Source organism: Grampus griseus (genome assembly GCF_964374135.1).
Source record: "Grampus griseus genome assembly, chromosome: 14".
NCBI lineage: Eukaryota > Metazoa > Chordata > Mammalia > Artiodactyla > Delphinidae > Grampus > Grampus griseus.
The window spans coordinates 78,099,362-78,125,144 of record NC_139008.1 but is presented as its reverse complement, the minus strand read 5'-3'; the positions used below and the strand labels follow the sequence as shown (position 1 = coordinate 78,125,144).

At 42.0% G+C, this 25,783-nt stretch overlaps 2 protein-coding genes and 1 long non-coding RNA gene across 3 annotated transcripts in view; 2 read left to right on the top strand and 1 right to left on the bottom strand.

Annotated features, from left to right (window-relative positions):
• On the top strand, positions 1–22,120 carry DPM1 (dolichyl-phosphate mannosyltransferase subunit 1, catalytic). The gene is made up of 9 exons (XM_082669803.1): positions 1–174; positions 3,123–3,222; positions 8,663–8,696; positions 10,797–10,873; positions 10,958–10,983; positions 12,800–12,895; positions 16,220–16,288; positions 18,735–18,849; positions 19,751–22,120. Exons 1-9 carry the CDS (start codon positions 14–16, stop codon positions 19,853–19,855), a joined length of 783 nt encoding a protein of 260 aa, XP_082525929.1. The 5' UTR covers positions 1–13; the 3' UTR covers positions 19,856–22,120.
• Positions 8,906–24,074, bottom strand: LOC309832172. Its single transcript, XR_014297674.1, has 3 exons — positions 24,011–24,074; positions 23,237–23,314; positions 8,906–9,268 (listed from the first exon to the last, which is right to left on the bottom strand). It is a non-coding gene; the product is annotated as an uncharacterized lncRNA (long non-coding RNA).
• ADNP (activity dependent neuroprotector homeobox) overlaps positions 23,876–25,783 on the top strand; it is a 30,289-nt gene continuing 28,381 nt past the window's right edge. The window contains exon 1 of the mRNA XM_082669802.1: positions 23,876–23,910. The gene's annotated coding sequence lies outside the window, so the exon portion shown is untranslated. The remainder of the gene's footprint in view (positions 23,911–25,783) is intronic.

Sequence of the window (25,783 nt, the reverse complement as noted above, 5' to 3'; positions counted from 1 at the left end):
GTGCAGCTCTGCCATGGCCTCCGGGGAAGCGAGTGGACCGTCTACTAGGTCTCCGCGGGAGCCAGAGCCGCGCACCCCGCGACAAGACAAGTATTCGGTGCTTTTGCCCACCTACAACGAGCGCGAGAACCTACCGCTCATTGTGTGGCTGCTGGTGAAGAGCTTCTCCGAGAGGTAGCGCGCCCGGCCGCCCTCCTAGAGGAATGAGATGAGCTGGCTTTCCCGGCCTGGGTGTCGGCAGTTGGCTGCGAGAGGCGGCCCCCTGCCTGGCTTCTCTTCTGTCTCCCGCTGGAAGCCTTGGGGAGGAAGCCACCCTACGAGGAAGGAGGCGGATACTTCCCGGGTTCTCTCTGTGTCTCGGGTTCTTATCTCTGCCCTTGGGTTTTGTGACACACTCCTTTATTATACACTCCCTTATACCTCACCCCGCTTTTTTCTTAGAAGGGCTGGCCCCCCTTTTACTTGTTTGCTTTTATTGTTTTATTTTATATTTGGCATGCGCCCGCAGCATGTGGGATCTTAGTTCCCGGACCAGGGATCGAACCCATGTTCCCTGCGTTGGGAGCTCAGAATCTTAACCACCGGACCGCCAGGGAAGTCCCTAGCCACCCTTTTAATTACTGCGAGGCCGAAAGCCTGACCTCACTCCTCCCTCTATCTAGGTGGTTAGGATCTGCGGCAGGAGCCAGGACTCTCGGTGAGGCCGCTCACTCCCGCCCGGGTGCTGAGGGCTTATGTAAGCATGAGGTTTGGGCTCTGTGGGTTAGGGAGCTGCTGCTGGGCTGGACATCCTTTCTGGAGAGGGCAGAAGGGCAGATTCGCTGGTGGATATTTGATGTGATTGTTAGAAACAGAGATTTTGGAGTTGAATTTGAAAGAGTTATACAGTTTTTTTTAAACTTCAGAAAATCGTGGTATCAGTACGAAGTAACTTGTTTTACAGTTGCACCAATGGGATCATGTGTAAATCTTTGAAGATCTTTCCATATCAGCACATACAAACTTCGCAAATTATTGTGAAAATTGGGTAATATCATATGGCTGTGTTATAATTTTTCTAACCGGGTCATATCAATGAACACGGATTATTTCCAGAGTTTTTCTGTTTTTCTCTTTTGACTTTAACTTTACAAATGAGAATAGGGACTTTGTGCACAACGTATTTAACAGCATTGAGAAAAGTGCTTGACATGTAAGAAGTGCTCCTTACACATTCTTACTTTTACTAGTATACCGTGGATAAAGTCTTTGTGCTGTAATTGCTGAGTCGACAGAGATGTGCTTAGATTGATACTTAATGATAAATTGCTCTCAAAAAAGATAGTACCGGCTTAGGACTCTCCAACATTCATCAGAGAGGGCCTGTTGCCCCACCAACCAGCCAGTTTTATTAAACCTACATTGTTGGAAGTGTTAATTGGTGAAAGATACTGCTGTTTTGATTATAATTCTTTGAATGAAATAACTATCCTCACATTCACGGCTTTTCAAAGTTTTTTTATCCGTAGCTTTTAACCCTTTTTTCTTTAAGTTATATTTTGATTTCTCAAGCTCTTTCCAGATGAGAGAAATTGTCATGTAGCTGATCTTGTTGAAGCTTGTCTTCTGATTATACAATATTTTTTGCTCTATTCTTTAATTTTTTTATGTAGTGCAGTTTACCTTTCAGTAGTTTCTGGGTGGATTTTTTTTAATCAAAATGAAGTTTAATGACGGAAACAGCTATTTTCTTTTCAGACGGCAGTCAGGTAATCTAAAGTGTGCTCAGCTCGTTTCCTTTAACTACCTCACCCTCAGGTGGTGTGGGTGCTTTGAAGTGGAGAGGGCAGTAATTTTGCTTATGAATGACTCCATTTGTTTATGAAGTATATCTCTTTCAGAACAACAACTAGAATTAACATTTTAACTTTTTTTTTAAGTGTTTATTGAATGTGTTACAATATTGCTTCTGTTTCATGTTTTGGTTTTTTTGGCCACGAGGCATGTGGGATCCTAGCTCCCTGACCAGGAATGGAACCTGCACCCCCTGCACTGGAAGGCAAAGTCCTAACCAGTGGACCACCAGGGAAGTCCAACATCTTAACTTTTTTTGGCTTTACGAGCCAAATTTAATGCACTGTTGGAAACTGAAGTCATCTTATGTACTCTTAGAAGATAGGATGTGTTTTGCTTTCTTCCAAGTTTGCTGGGGCCGACTTTTTAAAGCTTTTAACAATAGAATGTGTTTTCTGGTTGATTTCCTCGCATTTGTTTCTTCAAGCAGGACCAGAGGAAGCAGAATGTTGGGTTTCGGGGGTTTGTCTGTATCTCCTTTTCTTTCCCCTTAAGTTTCCCAATAAAGTTAACAAAAAGAATGTTTTCTTTAAAGGGAGGTGGGGAGAGATATGATGGTGATCACAGGTACATCCAAGTATTGTGCTGGCTTGTTTTTAGAATAAAAACTGTCACATGAAGTTAATGGGAACAACGAAAAGATGTTAATTTTGAAGCACTGACATCTTTTGTCATTCTATGCTCTTTTGGTTTTTGGGGGGTGTTGGGTTTTTTTGTTTGTTTGTTTTGATAGTGTGGGATAATGGGTATAACTGTTTGAAATAGTGATGTAAAAGACTGTCACCATTCTCAAGTGGGTATTTTAAGGGTGAAATTAAATCAGATTTATCTATTCATGGATTAAATTAAAAAGAATAATCACCCAGAGCTATTCAGCTGACTTGATATCTTTAAATATATTTTTGCAATATTTTATGTAACTAAGACTTGATATTAAAGTTCCACAATTCCATTCCCAAGTAGGTATAAAATTTTATATGATATCCTATCGTATATAATATATATGATCACTATAATTTTTTTAACGAAAGAGTATGTTTTCTGTGAGAATTTTAACATATCAGGACTGTATAGCATTTTCCAGCAACGTACGTAGTTGGGAGGTGACATAGTAAATATTTGACATTTATGTCATTTGATAATTAAAGTTTTCCTTGGTGCTTAACATGGCAATAAATTTCCACTTATACTGGGGAGGAATTAGTGATTTTAAAATCATTTTTTCATTTGAGACTACTGTCTCCAAGCAGTAGTTTAAATTTAAAAAAATTTAATTTTTTTTATTTTAGTGGCTTCAACTATGAAATTATAATCATAGATGATGGAAGCCCAGATGGAACAAGGGATGTTGCTGAACAGTTGGAGAAGATCTATGGGTCAGACAAAATTGTAAGTCATTTTTCTATCATATCAGTTATGTTTATATTGGGGAAAGATGATGGATGAACAGTGCTTAAATTCAGTCTGTCTAGAAACTGAAAAAGTTAAAGAGCAACTTACACACTTGGGGTTTAGATGCATTTTCATTGTGCTTGAGATTTTACATGTCTTTGATATGTTGAGTCAGTGGTAGGTTTACAGCAAGATAGTGAGCCTTTGGATGAACTCTGTTTTTATGTCTGACTCTGCAGATCAGTTTCCTTGAGGGGCAGAATTAAAGCATGAAACTGAAATGAGAAGGAATATTGGTAGAGCTAGGTTGCAGTTAGTAATGTGTCTTGTTCTTTAGCACTCCCTTTCTCTAGGTATTCTCATACTGTCAGTAGAGAATCCTGCCTACAGCTAGCTTGTAGCTGGGAACGGTGACTGATTGTTTTCATGTGAAGCATGATTTTTCAGGGAACTTGGCATTTTTATTTTTATCTGTAGACCAGTCTTGTGGAAGTATTTGGACTGACTTTCTGAGTCTTAAACTTTAGATATTCCCACTGCGCCTTAAAGCCTGTTGTTCTTCTGCAGGAGTAACTGAGGCAGATGTAGAGTTCATTTTGTAATAGCTTTGTAATTTTCATTTTTGATCAGTGTTTTGGCTTTATAAACGTTGGAGCATACTTGTGAGATCACTTCAGCTAATTCTTGGGCCAAAAGCATACATTAAATCCAGGTTTACTTAGAAAACACATTCTAGGCTTGGGGTATTTTGTAATTTGTATAGACCAGAATTTCTCAATCTCAGCACTACTGACCTTGGGACCTGATAGGTCTTTGCTGTGAGGGACTGTCGTGTATGTTGTAGGATGTTAGGATCATCCCTGGACTCTACCCACGAGATGCAGCAGCAGCCCCCCTCCTCAGTGTGGCAACCAAAAATACCTCTGGATAACATCGAGTGTCCCTCCCTTTGTGGGCAGAATTGTCCCTCTTCCCAACAGAGAACGATTGATATAGGAATAAAGAAGTCTCTTGGAATAGCCAGGACCTGGAAGCAACCTAAATGTCAATCAACAGAGGAATGGATAAAGAAGATGTGGTACATATATATACAATGGAATATTACTCAGCCATAAAAAGGAACGAAGAAGTCTCTTGGAGAACCTTTATTGATATTTGCATTTCAAGAAATGGCAATTAAGCATCATAAAGAATAGGCTTGGGCTTCCCTGGGGGCGCAGTGGTTGAGAATCTGCCTGCCAATGCAGGGGACACAGGTTCGAGCCCTCCTCTGGGAAGATCCCACATGCCGCGGAGCAACTAGGCCCATGAGCCACAATTACTGAGACTGCTCGTCTGGAGCCTGTGCTCCGCAACAAGAGAGCCCGCGATAGTGAGAGGCCCACGCACCGCGATGAAGAGTGGCCCCCACTTGCTGCAACTAGAGAAAGCCCTCGCACAGAAACGAAGACCCAACATAGCCATAAATACATACATACATACATACGTAAATAAAATTTAAAAAAAAAAGAATAGGCTCTGGGTCCAGATATTCTTGGTTAGTCCCAATAATGAAATAATTTCTATGCAGTTGGAGGAGATCTTAGTTGGTGAGAAGCATTTAAAGAAATGTGTTACTCTTATATACATGGTAAATCTATCCTGTACTAGAGGTTCTTTCCATCTCACAGACGAGCAATTCACAGAACTAGCACACCTCAGTCCTCTCTGAATGTCTGCAGATGTACAAGTGTACAGAGGAGATAAAAACTGAGATTTTCATCCTTCTAGCAGTGACTTCCGATAATGCTAGGTTCATATTTTTGGCCAACAGTTCCTCAGTTTTTATTAAGTTCTGGGCCAGGGCTACTGATTCACATAATGTATAGAATACTTTCATTATGCACTCCCATTTAATCTGGGAACATCAACCTAACAGTGTTTTGAATACTTTTGTCAAAGAACCTCAGCCTTGAGGTGTGATTGATTGATCTTAAGGAATGCCTGATGAATTGATCTCAAATTCTAAAACAACATGGTCTTCAAAGGGTTCCACTTTTCCCATCAATCCAACAAAATTTAAAATACTGAGGAAAAAATATCATTTACTATCATGATTTCCGTGTGGTACCAGGGAAATTCCCTATTCATTCATTATTTTATCACTTTTAGGTCATTTAAACTAGAATATTACGTGTGTGCGCGTGCGCACGCGCCAATAACAAGCTATGCCAGGGAGGGCACTTGCTTGCTTTTTAGGTGACATATATATATTTAGTTGGGGGAAAAATTAGGAACCACTTTACAATACCTCAGATAAAATATTCACAGATGCTTTGTTAGCCTTTCAAACTGGCTGAAATGAATATTTTAGAAAAAAAGCTAAAGAAAAAAAAATTTAACTCTTGAGGTGAGGAAACAGACTAGAGGTTAAGTGACTTTCCAAGGGTACATAGGTAATTAATAAATGGCAGGAGTGGGACCATAGAAGAATTGGAGGCACATATTCTGAACTGTTAACAGTGATCACAGGGCAGGGAGATATGAGATTTGGAGGGCTTCTATTATGTTTGATGTACATGGCTTGTTTCATCCCCCAACTTGAGATCAGATAGACTCATCTATATTTTGTCATTATTTATAGTTTAGTATTTTTAAAAATTGTTTTGATAATGAAGTGTAACACACATTCATTACTTTTTAAATGTCAAGCATAACTATAGGATTGAGAGATTTGACTACTTAAAAATATTTGGTTCATCCCCAAATACCAACATATTTTCTCTGACAAAGAGATAAGTATCCTAATCAAATGTACAGAAATAAATATTCATGAAAACAAGAACTACAGGGCTTCCCTGGTGGTGCAGTGGTTGAGAGTCCGCCTGCCGATGCAAAAAAAAAAAAGAACTACAGATGGTCAAAAGTGAAAAAAATATGAGCCTCACTGATAAGAATTGCAAAATAGAGTACGATTAGCCTTTTCTTAGCTGCAGATTTATTTTTATTCTTTCTCCCAACCCGTTTTCGAGAGTACAGTAAAACAGATCCACTCAAATGGTGTTGAGCCTAGTGGAAATTGATAATCGTTTTCTGAAGTGTCACCAAGATTTTCTACGATAAAGATTTTTACAAAGTAAGTTTTTTTGTCAAACAAATCATAGTGTCGTATGGTATTTTCTAAGCAGTTGTGGTAAGCATTCTTCAGGGTATGTGCCCTGTACCCTTACACACACTTCCTGTGAATTCACAGCTTCTTCTGATGACGGCTGAGTGAGGTGAGCTCTGTGTGCCCATTACTGCCCCGGGGTCACACAGCAAATTAGCAGGGGGGTTCCATAGTCATCTACTAAGCCATCCTGCCTCGTGTAAGAAAAAGCAATCATACTGATGTGAGGAGGGAAAAAAAGGAGAGGGGTGGAATTAGCAGTCTGAAAGTAAAGCACAGGAGATGAAACAATTTGAACTTTTTATTACATAAGAAGTAAACAAGTATATTCTTTTTTTTTTTTTTTTTTTTTGTGGTACGTGGGCCTCTCACTGTTGTCTCCCGTTGCGGAGCACAGGCTCTGGACGCACAGGCTCAGCGGCCATGGCTCACGGGCCCAGCCGCTCTGTGGCACGTGGGATCCTCCCGGACTGGGGCACAAACCCGCGTCCCCCACATCGGCAGGCGGACCCTCAACCACTGTGCCACCAGGGAAGCCCAACAAGTATATTCTTGTCAAATGTAAATATTACCAGTAAAACTGAATAGGCCTCTGATGAGCATTTCTTGATCTGCATCCCAGTCCCTTCTCCAGGGGGAGAACCCCGGTCCACATTTTGGTATATGTTACCCCAGACCTTTTTGTGCACGTGTGTGTGTGTCTACATCTATAGAACCAGGTAATGTGGTTTTACATGTGTGTTTTTGTTTTTGAACAGAAATGCAGTCTTCCTGTGTCATTCTGTTACTCTTTTGTTTTTGTTTTTTTTTTTTGCGGTACGCGGGCCTCTCACTGTTGTGGCCTCTCCCGTTGCGGAGCACGGGCTCCAGACGCGCAGGCTCAGCGGCCATGGCTCATGGGCCTAGCTGCTCCGCGGCATGTGGGATCTTCCCGGACCGGGGCACGAACCCACGTCACCTGCATCGGCAGGCGGACTCTCAACCACTGCGCCACCAGGGAAGCCCTCTGTTACTCTTTAATTATACCTTGGTCGTCTTTTGTCACCAGATTACCTCATTCTTTTAACTGCTCCATGGTACCCTATCTATGTAACGTGGTTTGTATTTTATATAAACTTTTGAACGTTCTGAAAATTATAAATAACAAAATTATCCTTTGTTTGAAAAAAAGATTTTTAGCTAAAACATACGGTTATAGAAAATCTAAGATGAACTTTAAAGGATTTGCTTTTTCAGGGCAAATACCAGATGAGGTCAGTATTTTGTCAGTAACAGTCAAGCACAAAATCAAATAAAACCTGACATGTCTGGTTTGATTTTGTTCAGTGAATAGTAATTATTATAGATGATTGATTGAATGTCTAGTTCTCCTCTATATAAAAACTCATGGGGTAGGAATGTATTTTATCATCTTTGTTCCTCCCCTAGACCTATAGCAGCTTGCGTGTAGTTTTTAAAAAAAAGAGAAAATCTATCCTGTTTAAATTAAACTGCAAATACTTTGGAGATTGCAGTCTGAGGCAACCTGCTTACCCACTGGCAAGTGCCGGGGGGCAGGGGAGGGAGGAGGATAAGAAATGCTCAGTAGTTAGTCTACTTGAGCCCCCTGCCTCAGAAACTTAGCACTAAAACCTTGGCATTCTACTTTTCCAGAAATTTAGAGAAAAAGGGAAATAACAACTAAGTCAGTGTTTATATATGGAGCAAGAAGTGTAGAAAGACTAATTGACAAACTGTAAGGAGAAAGAATTTAATCTTAGGAATATAACCTGAAATCATGTCATTGGACCAATAGAGAATAAGATGAGGTCATCCAAGCATAGAGTCAAGATAAGTGGATGGAGTATCAACATTTAAAATCACAAAGGGAATTGAGAAAACAAGCATGGCTATCAAATATTCCAAAAAGGTATAGAATAAGTGAGTTAAATACTCAGTTTTCCTAGGAAGGAATCAATAGATATTGCTTAAAATGATAAATCAAGTAATAGACATAAAAAAATGTTTTTTTGGTGGATAGCTCTGGGGTGCGGCAGGGGGCGGAGTTTAAGATTTGGTCTGTGGGGTTTGGGTGAAAGAATGTTACTTTTCCTTGAAAGCTATTAAATTATTTGATTTGTTACTAAATGCTTTTTTTACTTTGGCAAAAAATGTTAAGCATATTCTGCTTTAAGGTCTAATAAATGCAGCTGTATTTCTGTTAAAATGAGTGAGCACTTATTAAAAAAGAGTTTTTATTAGTCAGATTTTCTATTATTTGTGTTAAAATGCCATTTCTTATTCTTACAGCTTCTAAGACCACGGGAGCAAAAGTTGGGACTAGGTAAGTAGAACCTCTCACCCCTCATGCCTGCTCCTTGCCTTGGTAAGATTATCCAGTGTGTATTTCCCCAGTTTGGAACAGGGCCAAAATACAGTCACCTCCTGTGATGGTTTTTAATGATCTTAATGATATTCAGATGGTTTAACTTGAATTGCCTGTATGAGGCAAAGCCCACTTAGGAAAACAGAAACCACTGTAATTCTTTCAATATAGGGAATTTAATACAGAGAATCTGGTTACACAGGTGAAGGAATTGCTGAGAAGCCAAATGGAACAGTGGGGCTACTCAGAGATTAGTAGCAGCTGGAGCTCACTACCGCTCCTGGGCTGGAGCAACAATGGAGGAGATGGTGTTTTTAGAGCGGGGAACCCGGGCTGCCCAGAGGAGCTAGAATGGTGGAGTCAGGGATGCTTGGCAGAAGTGGGAGCCATGGATGGAATCTGGTCCATGCTGGGAGGCAGAGTAAAGGGGAGGACACTTGGACTTTTCCCCTTCTCCTTGAGATCTTCCTTCTTCCTGTGCCTCCCAAAGCTGCTTGGAAACCAGTTGACAAGAAAACAAATATAGTACCCTGCAAAGAACAGAGAAGGGATCTAAGGGCAAACATTTAGACCAGCACACTGCCTTAGCTGTAAGTCTTTTGAACAGTTCTTGAAGTTACAAGTTTTTAAAAGGTGTTTATTTTTTTAAAAGGAAGCTTTTCCAGCTTTAAAATGTAAGGGGTTATAGAAAAGCTCAGATGAGGTCAGTCATTCTAAGATGAAAATCTTGAATGCCTTTATTTCTATTGTTGGTCACAGCTGCTTTATGTTGAAAAGTGGTATAATTTTACTGAAAAATTGGGGGAGCATGGAGGAAGCACAGTTCTTGAAAATTGAGTATCTGCTGTCCTGAAGACCCTCAGTTTCATGGCATGATCAAATGTTCTGAATATCTGAATCCAGAAGGTTCTTTGGGATTGAAATAATTTTGAAACTGCCATGAAAGCCACCAAGAATTACTAACCCATCAGTGGAAATCCAAAAAGCTGTGGGTAGTCATGTTTTTTAAAAATTAATTAATTAATTAATCTGGTTGGCTCTTAGTTGCAGCAGGTGGGCTCCTTAGTTGTGGCTCACCAGCTCCTTAGTTGCGGTTTGCAGGCTCCTTCGTTGCGGCATGCGTGTGGTATCTAGTTCCCTGACCAGGAATCGTACCTGGGCCCCATGTGTTGGGAGCGTGGAGTCTTAACCACTGTGCCACCAGGGAAGCCCCTGGATAATCACTTCTTAACAAAAGAAGTCAGAAGAGTTCTGCCTTTCTAATAAGATACTGTAGTGATTTGGGGCTAGAGAATGCAGGAATTCCCACATCCTGTTCCTGACCAGTCACCCTTACCTGCCAAGTCCCCGAGGAATATTTAAGCATGAGGGTGGCTAAGTAATTGCTAGTTGCACCTTTGGCCCCAGATACAGGGCTCTAGTGTGCCAGGCTTCCAGTGTAGAATACACTCACTGCGTAGCTTTTGTGGGACAGGGGTGATGGGCTGAGCAGAAGCAGAGAGACTGGTTAGGTAGGGATCCACGCATCAGAAGATGGTGCCCGGGACTAAAGTGAAATTGGAGACGAAAGAATGAAATTCAGAGTTTTGTTTTTTTTAAGGGCTTCAAATGCTTGGCCCTTTTATTTATTTATTTATTTATTTTTGGTTGTGTTGGGTCTTCATTTCTGTGCGAGGGCTTTCTCTAGTTGTGGCAAGCGGGGGCCACTCTTCATCGCGGTGCGCGGGCCTTTCACTATCGCGGCCTCTCTTGTTGCGGAGCACAGGCTCCAGACACACAGTCTCAGTAGTTGTGGCTCACGGGCTTAGTTGCTCCGTGGCATGTGGGATCTTCCCAGACCAGGGCTCAAACCTGTGTCCCCTGCATTAGCAGGCAGATTCTCAACCACTGCGCCACCAGGGAAGCCCGAGAGATGTTTTTGATGGAGAATAACAAATAGGATGTTAGAGGACTAATGTATGCTTTTCAGAGGTGCTTAGCAATTTCTTCCCTGTTCAGATATATACCTGAGCATTTCTGGTGATTTCCTTTAATGGATATAAATATTTTCATTTTTAGGAACTGCATATATTCATGGGGTGAAACATGCCACAGGAAACTACGTAGTCATCATGGATGCTGATCTCTCACACCATGTGAGTGGTATATTTCTTTAGAGGCTATTTATGATAGTCTTAGCCTGTTTTACTGACCTACTCTTTATTCTTTCTAAATTTCAGCCAAAATTTATTCCTGAATTCATTAGGTAGGTATTTCTAATATTTGAAAGAATTATTCAAATCATTTACCTTATATTGATTTTGTACTTATTTTCATTTTTCATTCATTAAAAATACTCATGCTATTTTAAGTTTGCTATCAAAAATGAAACCAAGGTATAGCTTTGAGACATGTAAATATTTAGTTATGTGACTAAATGATATCTTTTAGGAGCCCTGAGAGGAGTAATCAACAGATAATTCCTTTGTTACCTAATTCTTACAGACTACAGAAAAATATGAAAAGCAGCTTCCCTGTTAAATGGAATTAAGCCCTGCATCGTAAGAGTAGAACACTGTGAATACCTGGGGTTTATTCCAGGAATGCCAAAATCAGGAATCGGTCAAAAAAATTCATTTATCACATTAACAAAGAAAGCAGCATGACTGGGGACTTCCCTGGTGGTCCAGTGGCTAAGACCCCACACTCCCAATACAGGGGGCCCAGGTTGGATCCCTGGTCAGGGAACTAGATCCCACATGCATGCTGCAACTTAGCGTTTGCATGCCACAACTAAGGAGCCTGCTGGCCGCAACTAAGGAGCCTGTGTGCTGCAACTAGGACCTGGCACAGCCAAATAAATAAATAAATATTTTTTAAAAAGAAAAGAAAAGAAGCGTGATTAAGTCTATAGATGGTAAAGCGTATTTGGTAAAATTCACTAGCCATTGCTAATTAAAATTTTAATGTAGAAATAGAAGGAAACCATACTGAAGGAAAACATACTGAAGACAACCTGGTCCTAACACAAAGGTCTTACTTTTTGTTTTTGGTTTTGGTTTTTTTTGGCCACACTGCGTGGCTTGCAGGATCTTAGTTTCCCGACCAGGGTTTTAGTCCAGGCCCTCAGCAGAGTCCTAAGCACTGGACCACCAAGGAATTTCCCCACAAAGGTCTTATTAAATGGTAAAATGTTGAGTCATTTCCAATAAACTCTTCAATGATTATAGGCGTACCACCTATCATTAAACATGGAGATTTTAAGTAATGTTGTAACATAAGAGTTTAGTATATATTGGTAAAGGATACAAAATTACATTTATTTGCAGGTAATGTAACTATATTTTTAGAAAACCCAAGAGACCATGACACCTCTCAGAATAAGAATTTGGAAGCTGTTCTGAATGTAAGCTAAATACACAAAAACAGAATCAGATCAGGTCACTCACCTATTTAGAACACTTCCAGGAGTTCCTGTGAACACATGGGGAAAAATCCACACTCCTTTACTTGCCCCTCAAACCACTCGTGATGTGGCCCCTGCCTTGCATTCTGAACTCATCTTGTGCCCCTCCCCCTTGCCTGAAGTGCTCTTTCACTGCTCCTTAATGGCCAACTACTCCTTGTTTGATCTCTGCATAAAAGTCACCTCAGAAATACCTTCTCTGCTTAGATCACCAATACACAAAAGCTCCTTTGACCTGATAAGGCAGTAGAACCAGTGGAGTAGAAAATGGGTGAAAGATACAAGCAGGCCATGTGTAGAAGTCCAAATGGCTAATAAACCTAAGAGAAGATATTCACCCTGGGATGTAGTCAGGGAAATGCAATTAAAATAACCGTGTGTTACTATTAGTTTTTCAAAATTAAAGACATATAGAACAATACATCCAGCACCAATAAGATGATAGAAGATGAACATGGATATTGCTGGAGGAAGTATGAGTTACTACAGCCTTTTTGGAAAGTAATTTCTGGTGATATCTGTTAGAATTAAAAATACTCATAAGCTTTGCTTTAGCAATTCTGTTGAAAGCTCAACAGCTTTTTCTAATTGCCAGCTAATTTATTTTTTTCTGCAGGAAGCAAAAGGAGGGTAATTTTGACATTGTCTCTGGAACTCGCTACAAAGGAAATGGAGGTGTATATGGCTGGGATTTGAAAAGGAAAATAATCAGGTATATATGTATGTGCTCATGATTTCTCTATTTTTTTTTTAGTGTAACTACTAGAAATACGTTTTTAACAGGTATTTGGATTAAATTACCATGCTGCCTTGGAGTTTGTGGGATCAGATTGTAACTTCCAGAAAGTATTCCCAGATAGCTTCTTACCCACAGTTTTTCCTGTGTTAGAGTATTGTATTTTGGATGGTTTTCACTTGGGAAAAATTTGCATAAACCTTTGAACCTTTCGTAGAAATGGTCTAATTCAGCACAGTTTGTTCTGCTGGACCTTCAGCTTTGATTTAAGTGAACTATTCATCTATATTTTTGGACTAAATATGTAATTTTTTCCATATATATTTTTCAATAATTTAAGACACTTCATGATTTCAGCTTTTACTAAGCAGCATAAAGTAGTGAGGCTTTGGAGGCAGACCTGGGTTAAAGTCCTGATTGTGTCTTTTAATTACTTGTGTCCCCTTGCATATTTTACCTTTTCTAGGCTTACTTTCCTCATGATAAGATGGAAATAAAACAAACTGTTTCAGTTTTCTATTACAGTGTAACAAACCATCCCAAAACTGAGTGACTTACAGCAACAATTTATTGTTTCTCACAATTCTGTGGTTTGGCTACTGGTTCCTCTGCTGACTTCACCTGGGCTCACTCATGCAGTTTCCTTCAGCTGGAGGCTCCAAGATGGCCTTATTCATATGTTTGGCAGTTGGTACTGGTTGTTGGCTGGGCCATCTCAGTTCTCCTGCATGTGGCCGCTTACCTGGGAAGCTAGATCAGCTTCTTTACATGGCATCCTAAGGGCAGCACCCAAAAGTACCAAGGCTGCAGCTGCAAGGACTCTTGAGTCCTAAGCTCTGGGGCTAACACCAAATTAATTTTTGGTCAAAGCAAGCCCATAATCAAGGGGTGGGGAAATAGAATCCACCTCTTGATGGGAAGACCCACAAAGAATATTTGACCATATTTAATCTATGGCACCTAGGTTGTTGGGAAGATGTGTTTCTATCTCTAAAGGATCTATATAGCTTATTGCTTTTTGTGTAACAACATAACTTTATATAAATTCTTACTGATAGTATTTTTTATCACCCACTTCATTCCTATTGAAGGTTCTGTTAGGTTAATGTCACTTTTGCCTCTTAACTGTTAAACCTTGGGCAAGTATTTCAAACATGTAAGAGCCTCAGTCTTCAGTGAAATGAAGGGGTCGGATGACTCAGTGGTTTTCAATCCTCCTGAGCACTGAAGTCATGTAGGGGGAAAATTATACACAACTGCTCCCTGTTTGTCCTCCCTTTCTTGTGCACACACATACTGCAGACCATTTGAGTGGATCTCCAGAGGTGGTGCAAGAGCATCAGTATTTTTCACAGGCTCCCAGATGATTCTGTTGTGCAGCCAAGGTTGAGAGCAACAAATCAGTGATCTCTCAGGCCTCTCTGAATTGTTCATTAAAGCTACTATTTAAAATCAGGGAGTCCCAGTCAGAGACAATTTACAACGTTTAGTCGGATCATTTAGTTGTATTGAGTTGTATCTGTCATTAGTTGTTAATGTCTGCACTGACTGTATAGTATAAACTCCTGAGAAAGAGTCTGTATCACTTGCTCAAGGTCTCATTTGTATGGTCCAGAACCAGAATTGAACCCAAGTCTGTCTGACTCTTGCTGCATTTTAATTAAAAGACCCCAATTTTAAAATGCATTATCTTAAATAGATGTACAAATATATACATACAGACACGCACACATACACATAAATACATATACACTCACATTCCTTTGATTACACCCATTTTGGTGGGTAAACCATGTCCTGGAATTTTTTTGTAGCTATTTGAAGGAAAATGTTTCTGTTAGCCATTATGCCAGCTATATCCCTAACCATGTTATTTATATGAAATAGACACTCCTGGGACTTCCCTGGCAGTCTAGTGGTCAAGACTCCGCACTTCCAATGCAGGGGTCTTGGGTTTAATCCCTGGTCTGGGAACTAAGATCCCACGTGCTGTGGGGCACGAGGGGGTCGGGGGAGGAAGGGAGGGAGGGGAAGGAGAAGAAGGAAGGAAATGGGGAAGGAGAAGGAAGGAAGAAAGAAAGAAACACTCCTAAGGATTCCCTTGATGGTTACCCTGGCTTTGCAGAGAAACTGTTTTCTCCAGGCTGCTTCCCCTGCTGCCCTCCACACCCCCGCCAAAAAAAAAAAACACCTTTTTTCTGAATCTGAACACTCTAAAATAATCTGAGCCCACTAAAATATAGCTGCAGTACCAAAGTCATTTTTTCCAAGTGTACTTCACATCTTTTTGAAATGTTAATAATAGCTATTAGTCAGTAATAGATTATAGTTGATTGATACCTAGTTGTGTTTGAAGCACAGATCCTAAAGTCATTGTTATGGACTGAATGTTTCTGCTAGAATTCATGTGTTAAAGTACCTTATGCAGGGAATGTTGGTATTTGGAAGTGGGGTTTTGAGGAGGTAATTAGGTTTAGATGAGGTTCTGAGTGTGGGGCACTTTTGGTGGGATTAGTGCCCTTTCAAGAAGAAACCAAGAAAGCTTGGCCTTTCTCCTCCTACCCCCACCCTCAGCCCCTCTGCCCCCCTCCACTTGAGCACACAGCAAGAAGGTACCATGTGTAGGCTAGGAACAGGATCCTCACCAGGAACCAAGTCTACAGCACCTTGATCTTGCACTTTTCAGCCTCCAGAACTGTGAGAATTGAATATCTGTTGTTTAAGCCACCCAGTCTACGGTATTTTGTTATAGAAGCAGACTAAGAAAGTCTCAGAATGGAACTTTTGGTCAATTTCCAGAGATTGCCAAAAACCAAAACCTTCTCCCACCTGCACACCTTTTTAAAAAATTTTTTTAAAAAGCCATTTTAATGCAAACTGACCTATTACCCAGTTGGAAACTGCCATCACTTGGTGATCTGAATCTGAAAAAGAAACTCCAGATCCCTGATAGATCACTTTTGCTGTCTTGACAGATGTTTGTAATTCTAAATCATGACTGTTGGCAAATATGCGAGTTGAGTTAAAAAATCTATTACCATTCTCACCTAGAGTTTGGAAGAATGAGTGTTTTATGGTCGCCTCTACATGTCACATTCCAAGAATAAAAATCTCTATTTTCTGAAAAATGAGAACTACCAGATCTCCTTTCACTGATTTCTGTTTGTTCCATAGAATTAACATTTTTGTGAAATAGTGTTGCATTTATGAAGTCAGTGTAGCATTTTTAGCACTCTACACTTGGGTGTATTTCTTTTGTTTAGAAATTGTACTTTATAAAGAAAATCTTTTATTTGGCAGCCGTGGGGCCAATTTTATAACTCAGATCTTGCTGAGACCAGGAGCGTCTGATTTAACAGGAAGTTTCAGGTACAGTGAAAACCTGTGATTGTGTGTATTCTACTATTTACAATTTCTTGCCTAAATTTCTTGCTTTATAATGACTTAAAGAAATACTTTTCGTTTCTATCCCATTTTTGTTCTGGAACGCTAAAAAAGACAGACTGAAGTTGGTTAGAAGCTGCTAATGAAGCGTAAGCATCTTAAGGGAAAATATTGTACTTTTTAAAGAGTATGGATGACAGGTTCGTGTGCTTGTTAACAGTAGTATCGCTGCTCAGCCCTTGAGGGGCCTGAGGTGACCATGGACTGCTCATTCAGGATATTACTGAGATGGGCTTCAAAAACAGTGCCTCTTCCAGTAATTTTCTGCAGCTTATAGCATTGTCCACAGAAAAGTTTAAAATCTTTAATATTTATATAGAGCTTTTTCAGTTTCCTTATTCTCCATGTTTTTTATTAAAAAAAAATTCTTGTTTAAATGGAGCGAAACCTCCTGCTAGGTCCTTGGGGTTTTTTTATTTTTGTTTGTTTCTGGGGGTGTGTGTATTATCTCTGAAACTATAAAATTTCTGTTCATCTGCTTTAAGGCTGAGACCCATGCATTGGTTAATACTTTCTATTACTTGGCATTTGCTTCTATCCATTAAATAATGTTGATTCTTCCATACTTCATTAGAACACACAAACACACAAATTTAGGAGCTGGTTGTTGAAGGTTAACTAGTACCACTAGTGCAGCTGCAAGTCTGTTGGATAGCAGTTCAGAGATAGTAAGACAGTCAAAAGTGAAGAGAGGAGCCATCGCAAATTAGAGGTCAGATAATGAAAATGAAACCTCTCTAGAATTAAAATGTAAATTATTTTGAAAGCACAATTTGGTGTATAAAAGATAGATAGGGACCCCATAAATACATCTCTTCAGTTCTACACTTCGAGGCAAATGAATAATGTGTTATAAAGATCTCTGATTTCCAGAGGAAAAAAAAAGATTGTAATTAAAAAAAAAAAAAGATATTGTGGTGGAGGAGGCAGGGGTGGCAATGAAGAGAAATAAATCTTACAAAGTGACTCTTACGGGAATAAAGTGACTCTTACAGGGAAAGAATTCGTAGCCTAATCCTAGTTTTAAAGGTACTGCTGAAACGTTATTCCATTATCCCACCATCATAGTTCTTCCCATAATCCCAGACCTCCCTCCCCTACTTAACATCATTTGACATATATCTTTAGTTTCTACTGCTAAAATCCCAAAACATGAAAAGGTGCCTGAAACACAGTAGGTTCCTCAATAAACATTTGTTATTGAATGAATATTACTACCATCAGAATCTCCTTTCTTCACATTTATTCCAGACTTAACTCTTTTGAGTTCTGATGGAGACTGTGTGGGTAAAGGAGTGCATACCACTAATCCCCCTCAGGTTCCTCTAAGGACTGTGCTTTAGCCTGATAGCCACCTAAAAGCTTGAAAAACCAAAAGGTGGGGTAACCTGAAAGGAAGCCTGAGAAAATATGTGAGTTCCAGGTATAAAGCCCTCTGGCATTATAGATCCAGGTGGCTTTAACTACCAAGAGAACGAAGTTACTGCCTCACCTAGCTTTCTCAGAAACAAAAACAGCAAGAAGAAAGAGGTAGAAATTGCTGCCTTTCTACTCACTGAGGCTCAGGGTTTTTTTTGTTTTTTAACCTCAGTGACTCTGAAAATAGGGAGCTCCTGAAGAACGTGACTGAGTTCACCCATAGGACTTCCCAGCTCCTGTCTTTCTTTGTAAATCTGATGAGCTCTGCCTTTGGCCTGCAGTCCATCTAAAGTTAGGGTGTGCATTCGCCCAGTTTAAGTGTCTAACTGTGACCTCAGTTGTTGATATCTGATTCCCACCAGGATTGCCTCATCCTGTGATCCCTACTTCCTGTCTTAACCTAGCTTAACCAAGCTCATCCTAGAGGGACTTAGTTTATCTCAGGAATTTACTTAGATCTCAGGAAATAGGAACTTCATAGACATTTATGAGGAAATGTCTGTTAACTACTTATTTCTTGTTACCTAGTTTATATTGTTGCTTCATCATCTGTCAACTCTGTTGTTCCAGTATTTGAAACCGTTTCTCCCCTTTCAGCTTTACAAATAAATTAAGAAAATAAAAACTACAAACGATGGGGGGGTTCTGCTCCACATGATTCACTTTATCACCATATTTTTATAATTTCTGATAGTGTGATAGGAAGATAATTCTCTAAAAGATACTAAGAATTCATTTTCAAAATCGTCCCAAATTATTTACCAAATATTTTTATGGCCTTTCCAGTTCAGGACAAATGTATCATAATCATCAACTGTGAGAACTTTTCTATATACAAATGGCTGGTGAAAGTTTAAGGTTTTATAAATACCAGTGAACTTTTTGTAAGGTCAGGATACATGTAGGCATGTATATTTATCCAGGTGTTCATATACATTTTAATTTCTTACAGGTTATACCGAAAAGAAGTTTTACAGAAATTAATAGAAAAATGTGTTTCTAAAGGCTACGTCTTCCAGATGGAGATGATTGTTCGGGCGAGACAGCTGAATTATACTGTTGGCGAGGTATGGTAAATAGTGTTATACTCCTCATAAAGAAACAATAGGGTTATACTCTTTATCATAAAAAGGTTAATTTTCATAAACTACTAAAAAAATGTGGAAGGCTTCCAGGTGTCCATGCAAAAGGGTGAAAATTCACATTTCTTTAAAATTAATATGTTTGACTTACCAAGATTTAAAGCATAACAGAAGGCAGCATTCCCTTTTAAATAAATAAAAGTTACCGGTATCTTCTTTCTCCTTTCCCTTTCTTCTGACCACTCAGCATTATGGGATGAGTCTGCTGCTTTTCCCCTTGTCTCAGCCATCAGCCACCCTACTTAAAAATGAGTGGTGAATCCCTTTTGCCCGTTGCCTATGAGTAAATGAAAAGGGCAAGAATTGGGGGAGCAGAGGGGATTTGTAATATTTCCAGCCGGCTAGTAAGTTCTTAGGGAACACTCTCCTTGTTTAACAATAATATTCTTATTCAGAGCAAGAAAATAGCTAACTAGAATGTTACTACTGTTGTGGAAGTTATAAGATTGTTAACTTAGTGCTAAAACAGTGACAGCTAAATTTGATGGACTACTGAAAAAAATTAGGTGAAAGGCCATTTTACTTCGGGCATATAATTTTTCTTGGAAGCTTGAGTAAACCAACTTAATATTCAGGATCAATGCTTTTCAAAACACTTGTAGCTTTGGCTGGATGACCTATTTTTAGATAGTAAAATGCATGTTTAATTTTGAAGACTTGGAGGTGCACACAGTTGCTGTAAGAATCCCATAATTCGGATTTACCTTGAAGGACTTGCTATCAGCGGACTAATCTTGTTTCTGTTGTATGAGTAATTGTTGTATGCCTGCTATGCTTCCTTTCTAATATTTTTGAAGACTCACTTAACATATATTTTTTTAACTAGGTTCCAATATCATTTGTGGATCGTGTTTATGGTGAATCCAAGTTGGGAGGAAATGAAATAGTCTCTTTCTTGAAAGGACTATTGACCCTCTTTGCTACAACATAAAAGAAAGTTATTCATTTGTACTTAATCATGTTCAATTTAAACATAAAAGAAGCCTGGTTGCTGATTTTTATAAAATGTACTCTTAGAACATAAATCATAAGGTAAGGTAAATTTCATGCAAATCTTTTTTCCTGAGAAACTCCATTTTATATGTCAAATTAGAAAAATGAGCAGCGTTCTCAATTTTCGTTTACATTTTGCTGTACTAAGACCTATAAATAAATGTATATGAAATTTTTGCATAAAAATGCTTTCATTAGCGTATGCAAATGCAGGATTTCTTACATGGGGAAGATTTTGAAATATTCTTTATAAAAACTGTATTCAGGGGCTTCCCTGGTGGCGCAGTGGTTGAGAGTCCGCCTGTCGATGCTAGGGGACACGGGTTCGTGCCCCGGTCCAGGAAGGTCCCACATGCCACGGAGCGGCTGGGCCTGTGAGCCATGGCTGCTGAGCCTGCGTGTCCGGAGCCTGTGCTCCGCAACGGGAGAGGCCACAACAGTGAGAGGCCCGCGTACCGCAAAAAAAACCAAACAAACAAACAAAAACTGTATTCATAGCTCTGGATTCATACCTAATACATGTCAGAAGTAAGAGGAGTGCTAATTATATTCATGAAATACACATATGATACATGGCTGTTTCTATATGAACTAAAAAAGAAATACACACCTCTGGCCCCCCCCACCTTTTTGGGTTTTTTTTTGGCTGTGCTGTGCAGCTTGTGGGATCCTAGTTCCCCAACTAGGGTTGAACCGGGGCCCCCGGCAGTAAAAGCGCCGAGTCCTAACCACCGGACCACCAGGGAATTCCCAGCTGTAGTAATTTTTAAACAACTATGTTTTTTCCTCAAAATATTTTTCATGTTATTTCAGGACCCTTAACCAAGCATACATCTTTAGTAGCGTGACTAAATCCCCTGTAGCTCTTCTGCTGAGAGAACTGTTCTGCCAGGTGGATGTTCAGTAAAGCCCTCAGGAATATTCTATTCACCCACCTGAAGTGGGTATTGCAAAAAAGATTAATTTCCAAGTATAGCATAGCTTTTAGATCACGCAGTGTCTTTTAAAATTTTGAGTAAGGCATACTTTGAGCAAATAAGCTTAAGATCAAATTGACTTTCCTTAGCAAGTAAAAGGAAGGGGCGTCTCTAAGTCATTTAATAAGCAGATTCAGTGAACAGTATTCCTACTACTGCATTTTCCTGGCTTAATTTGGCTGCTGAAGAAACTTCAAGTCTGATTTTTCCATTTGCATTTCTAACAGATCCTACCAGAAATGAATACCAGAGTATAAAACCTTTGGTGTCGTTTTGAACATTACCAATTCTCATAGTTGAATCCATAGGACACATTCCAATAAGGGCCTCTACTGTTCTGTTTCCCTTTTATGCAGAGCTGAACAGCTGGCCCACCATGGACCCCTCTTCCTTGGGGAAGTGACTTCTCTCATCACTACTAACAACTAGAAAATTTATTACCACTGATGTAAAATAATTTTTTTTGAGTGTTTAGATTCTTTCTCGTCTGAGCCCAAAGTTAAATTTTCATTGTCAACTCTGTGGAGCAGAGATTAAATAACCACCTCAGAGAGCCCACTATAAAATACTGTCTTCTCAGACCTCACTAGGGTAGGTACCTTTTGCCTTTGTTTAGTCTTTTGGTTCTTATTCCCACAATCATTACAACACTATCATTATTTACAGTAAATTATTTGAGCAGTGAAAACTTTCACCATTTGGAAGTTATTTAGAAAAGAATCTGGACTATTTAGATAGATTTTTGTAGTAAATCTGGTGACTTAAACACTGTAAAATCTTTTTAAACATTTACATGTGAATCCAGCATCCCTTTTTACTTTGTAAATGGGGCCAAGGATGAAATCCAGATGTTCTCCCTTTGTATTGGTATTATCTCTGTATGAAATCTAAGTATATCTAAGGAAAACTAAATTTAAAATTATTTTGCTTATTTCATATTAGTTCTTGCCTGTCTTCTGCAACATGGAATTAGCTTCTTCATCTTTGTTTCTCTAAATTGAATGTTTTGGGTCCCCTCCTCCTTTTTACAACTTTTTTCAGCTGTTTTCCCTTGAAATACTGATTTGGCTTTTAAAGATATAGTTTATCACAATTTCAGAAATTAACGGAATACTGTGTTGGATGAAACAGCTTGTTAAACCTGCTAACTGAAGCCTTAGACATTGAGCTATATGTAACCACAATTTGTTCTGTTTTCAGTAAAGTCAGATTCTTTGTGGATGTTACGTATGGTTTGAAACTATTTTAACATGAAATTTAGAGAAACAGCAAAAGATAAGTGTAAGATGTACAGAGCACATCTTAACAGGTTTGGTTAATCCTTCACAATTGACATTTATTACTTTTAAGTATGTCTAGCCAGTGATAGACACTCATATGCACTCAACTATAAAAGGTGGATTCAAGAATGTTGAGAACACAATGTGTTGGTTGGGGTTGACCTAAATTTACAAAGGCCCACGTTGTGTCCTGTGCTGTGCAAATTGTGGGAGCACTAAAAGGCTTGGGACTACAGTCTGGTTTTTAAGGATCTTGTGGAGGCCCACTGGCAACATCATTTCACATCCTTGGGCTTCACCAGCCCAGTGGCCTCAAACGCTAGGGATCCCACTTGTTTTCTTCAGGCCAAAGAGAAGAGTCCATCACTGATTCGGAAGAATGTCCAGTCCCAGGGCAACAGCCGGCCTTCTGTAAAACGCAGGCCTGTCCACTGAATAGCGCACCTCACCCGCAAGGGGTCAAGCATCCATGGGGTTGGGTCTCATCTCAAGTGGGTGTGTGAAGCACGAGGCCCTCACACCTCATTTAAAGCAGGAGGTGTCGGGCATGACCGGCCAGGTGTGTCTGCCCTTCCGGCTGCTGCCCAGCCCGAGAGCGCGGGCTTCCCAGCACGTGGAGCCGCGGGGCTGCGCGCACGCCCCCTCCCACCAGATGTAGTCCAGGCCCAGCTGGGCCCGCGCAAGGATCCCCAGCGCGGCCACCTGACTGAGTGCAGCGCGTGCTGCGGCCCTCTGCTTGTGCCTCCGCCGCCGGCGCTGTGGCCAGAGGAAGGCGCCCGCCGTGCACACGGGCCATGGAGGCGCACTGCGGCCATTATCCGCGGCGCCTCCTAGTGGGTCAATGGCAAATCCTCTTGGTTCTCGCGAGAGCTCCCCCTCAGTGGGGATTATATAATGTCCCTTAGGTGGGGGTGGGGGTGCTGATGCCACCCTCCCTCAGAAAAAGTTAGGAGCAAACACAGGTGGGAGTAAGAGTTGTCTATGGGGGGGAAGGGTACTGTCCCCCACTGCCCCCCTTAGTTAGCTGGACAATGAGTCCTCTTATGCTAATGAGATACTTACGTCACTTCCGCTCTTTCTCGGCCGCCATTTTGGCTAGGGCAGGTTCGGGGACTCGCTCCGAGGCGCTTGTATTGTCTGCTGAGGGGAGACGCGGGATCAGCCCCCCCTCCCCCGCCCGTTGCTGCCGCCGCCTCCGCCGGCCCGGTCTCCCCTCCGCCGCCCGCCGGGATCCATGAACTGAACTCCCGCCCCCCCGGCCGCCGCCATCTTGTGCCCCCTCCCCCTCCCGCGGGCAGCGCTAAGGGGGATTTTGGCGTCTCCTCAGACACAGCTCCCTCTCTCGGTCCCTGCTGCTGAGGAGTGAGAGGAGCGCGGCCGTCGCCGCCCGCCTGCCCGCGCCGGTGAAGCCGCCTCTCCCACACCCTCCGTCTCCTCCCTCCGCCCCTCCTTTGTCTGCACCGCTCGACGACGCTGCCGCCGCCGCCCGCGCGGGGACTGGAGGGAGCCGCTCGCGCCGCCGCCGCCGCCCGCCGCTCTGCTGCGCCCGCCGCGCCCCCCGGCAGCAGCCGCGGCCGCGGCGCGAGCCGGACCCCGCCGAGGCCGCCGAGCCGGAGCGCGACGAGGCCCCGGGCGCGCCCTCGCCGCCGCCAGCGCCGTGCCGCCGCCATCCGCCCGCCGCCGCCGCCCGGCCCCCGAGCACGCCGGCCCCGCGCGCGCCTCGAGGCCGAGTCAAGGTAAGCCCGGCGACCGCCGCGCGCGGACCCACGGCCGGCCCCGCGGGCGCATTATTGTTGAAACCGCCAGCCCTCCGGCCGCACACGCTCCTTTGCATACTCCGGTGCTGACGGAGCGCCCGCCCCGGCGCGGACCGCTACCCGGGCTCTTGCTCCGCGGTCCGGGCGCCTCCTCCTGCAGCCCGACCCCCCTTCCCCGCCCCGTGAGCCCGCGGAGGCCAGCAGCCGCCCTGGCCGCCGGAGCTTTTGCGGCTAGTGGCATCTCTCTCCACCCCGTCCCCAGCAAGAATCGAGCTTCTTCCATCCCTGGAACTACTCCCGCCCCCCGCCCAAAATGAGCCCCCCACGCACACCCCCAATCTCTGGGACGAGCTTTCTGCCAGGTCTACCCACCTTTAGTCGGGGGAGGGGGGGAATAGATTGGGGGGCGGGGAGCATGCATGGCACGGAGTGAAAGTCTTTGCCTCCCCTGTGCAATCCTTCCTCCCCAACAAGCCAGCTCCCCTCCTATCCTGACCACGGAGTCCTCCACCACCCCCTTTTCTCAATCGCAGCTGCCTGGTCAGCACGACCTCTTGCGAGCATTCTGAGCCCCAACTTTGCAGTAAGATGGTAAAAAATGGAAATCCAGAAAGCTGCGAAAGATTTTTTTCTTTTTTCTTTTTGTGTGTGTGTGTGCAATGAATGGGGAGTAGTTCTTTGAGCACCCTTTTATTCACCTCTTCTTTCCTCTGGGCTGCCTGCCTGCCTTCCCCTCCCCCCAAACCTGGATGCCTGTCTGCTGGAAAAGGCGCGATTGCTTCTCTTCCTCTTCTGCCCAAGACCAGGCGCTAGGGTCTAATAGTCTTTTCAGCCACACACATACCCACACTGAGTCTTCTTGATGTTCTTGCCTTCCCAATTCCTCTGGACAGTTCTTGCCATAACCCCATTTCTCAGACAAAGGCTTAGGAGGGAAAAGAACCAAACTGTTTCCTGTGTTTGCCATTTTGATGCTGTCCATCCCCACACACCCAATCTCTTTCCCTGATGCTTCTTGTGCCAGTGTCTTGAACCTTCAGAATGGGGAAAAAACAAAAACAAAAGAACTCCTGGGTAGCTTGATACAGTTTCCTTATAAATCCGCATTGTTGCTTCTGGTTTATGGCCTTGAAGAAAATACCAGCCCCCACCCAAAATGCACCGCAGCCAAGTCGGCTAAAGGCGATGAGTGTTGGAGTCAGTAGGGGGCGCATTCCCTGCACTGGGTAAGGCTGCAGAGGGGGGAAGGGCCCCAGAGCTAGAACAGGATGTGCTTCACAGCGCCTTCTACAGACCATGGGAAAATGGACCCAGCAAGACACACTCACACACTCTTAGTTGGTGAGCTGACAGCAACATGGTGAAGGATCAAGTGAGTCAAGAGCAGTGATTTTATTTCTTTTAAAGAATTTACCCTGCGTTTTAGAAGTTCTCTCTTTTTCCTTTTTCAAAACTGTTGACCCTTAGACAACCCACATTTGTTCTTGAGGAATCATCTTGGCACATCCTTGGTACACAGAAAGCCCCTTCTCTGGAATTCTTCCACCTTAAGCTTTGAATGTGTCACCATATCTTCCCAAGGTCAGATGGTAAAGGGAAAAGTTTAAAACCTCAGAGTAACAGGTTTGGGGGAATTGCTGATTACTTCCCTTCTTCATGGCCCCAACCTTTTCAGCTCTTTGAGAGTTGAAAATCCTTGAGGGATGTTAGATTTTAGTGGGGTAGCAATTTTCATAAGTATGTAGATGGGTGTCATGATTTGCAAAGCCTTGTTGGTAAACATCAAGCCCATGTTGAGTTCTTCATTGTCAGACTCAACAGAGTTGATTGTAAAGTTTTCTTTCTTTCCAAC

Bases quoted from the DNA above. Each gene is read 5' to 3' on its own strand.
- DPM1 (XM_082669803.1), top strand. From the start codon at position 14: ATGGCCTCCGGGGAAGCGAGTGGACCGTCTACTAGGTCTCCGCGGGAG. The intron at 3,223-8,662 runs GTAAGTCATTTT...TTATTCTTACAG, and splicing joins TCTATGGGTCAGACAAAATT to CTTCTAAGACCACGGGAGCA. The intron at 12,896-16,219 runs GTATATATGTAT...TTTATTTGGCAG, and splicing joins TTGAAAAGGAAAATAATCAG to CCGTGGGGCCAATTTTATAA.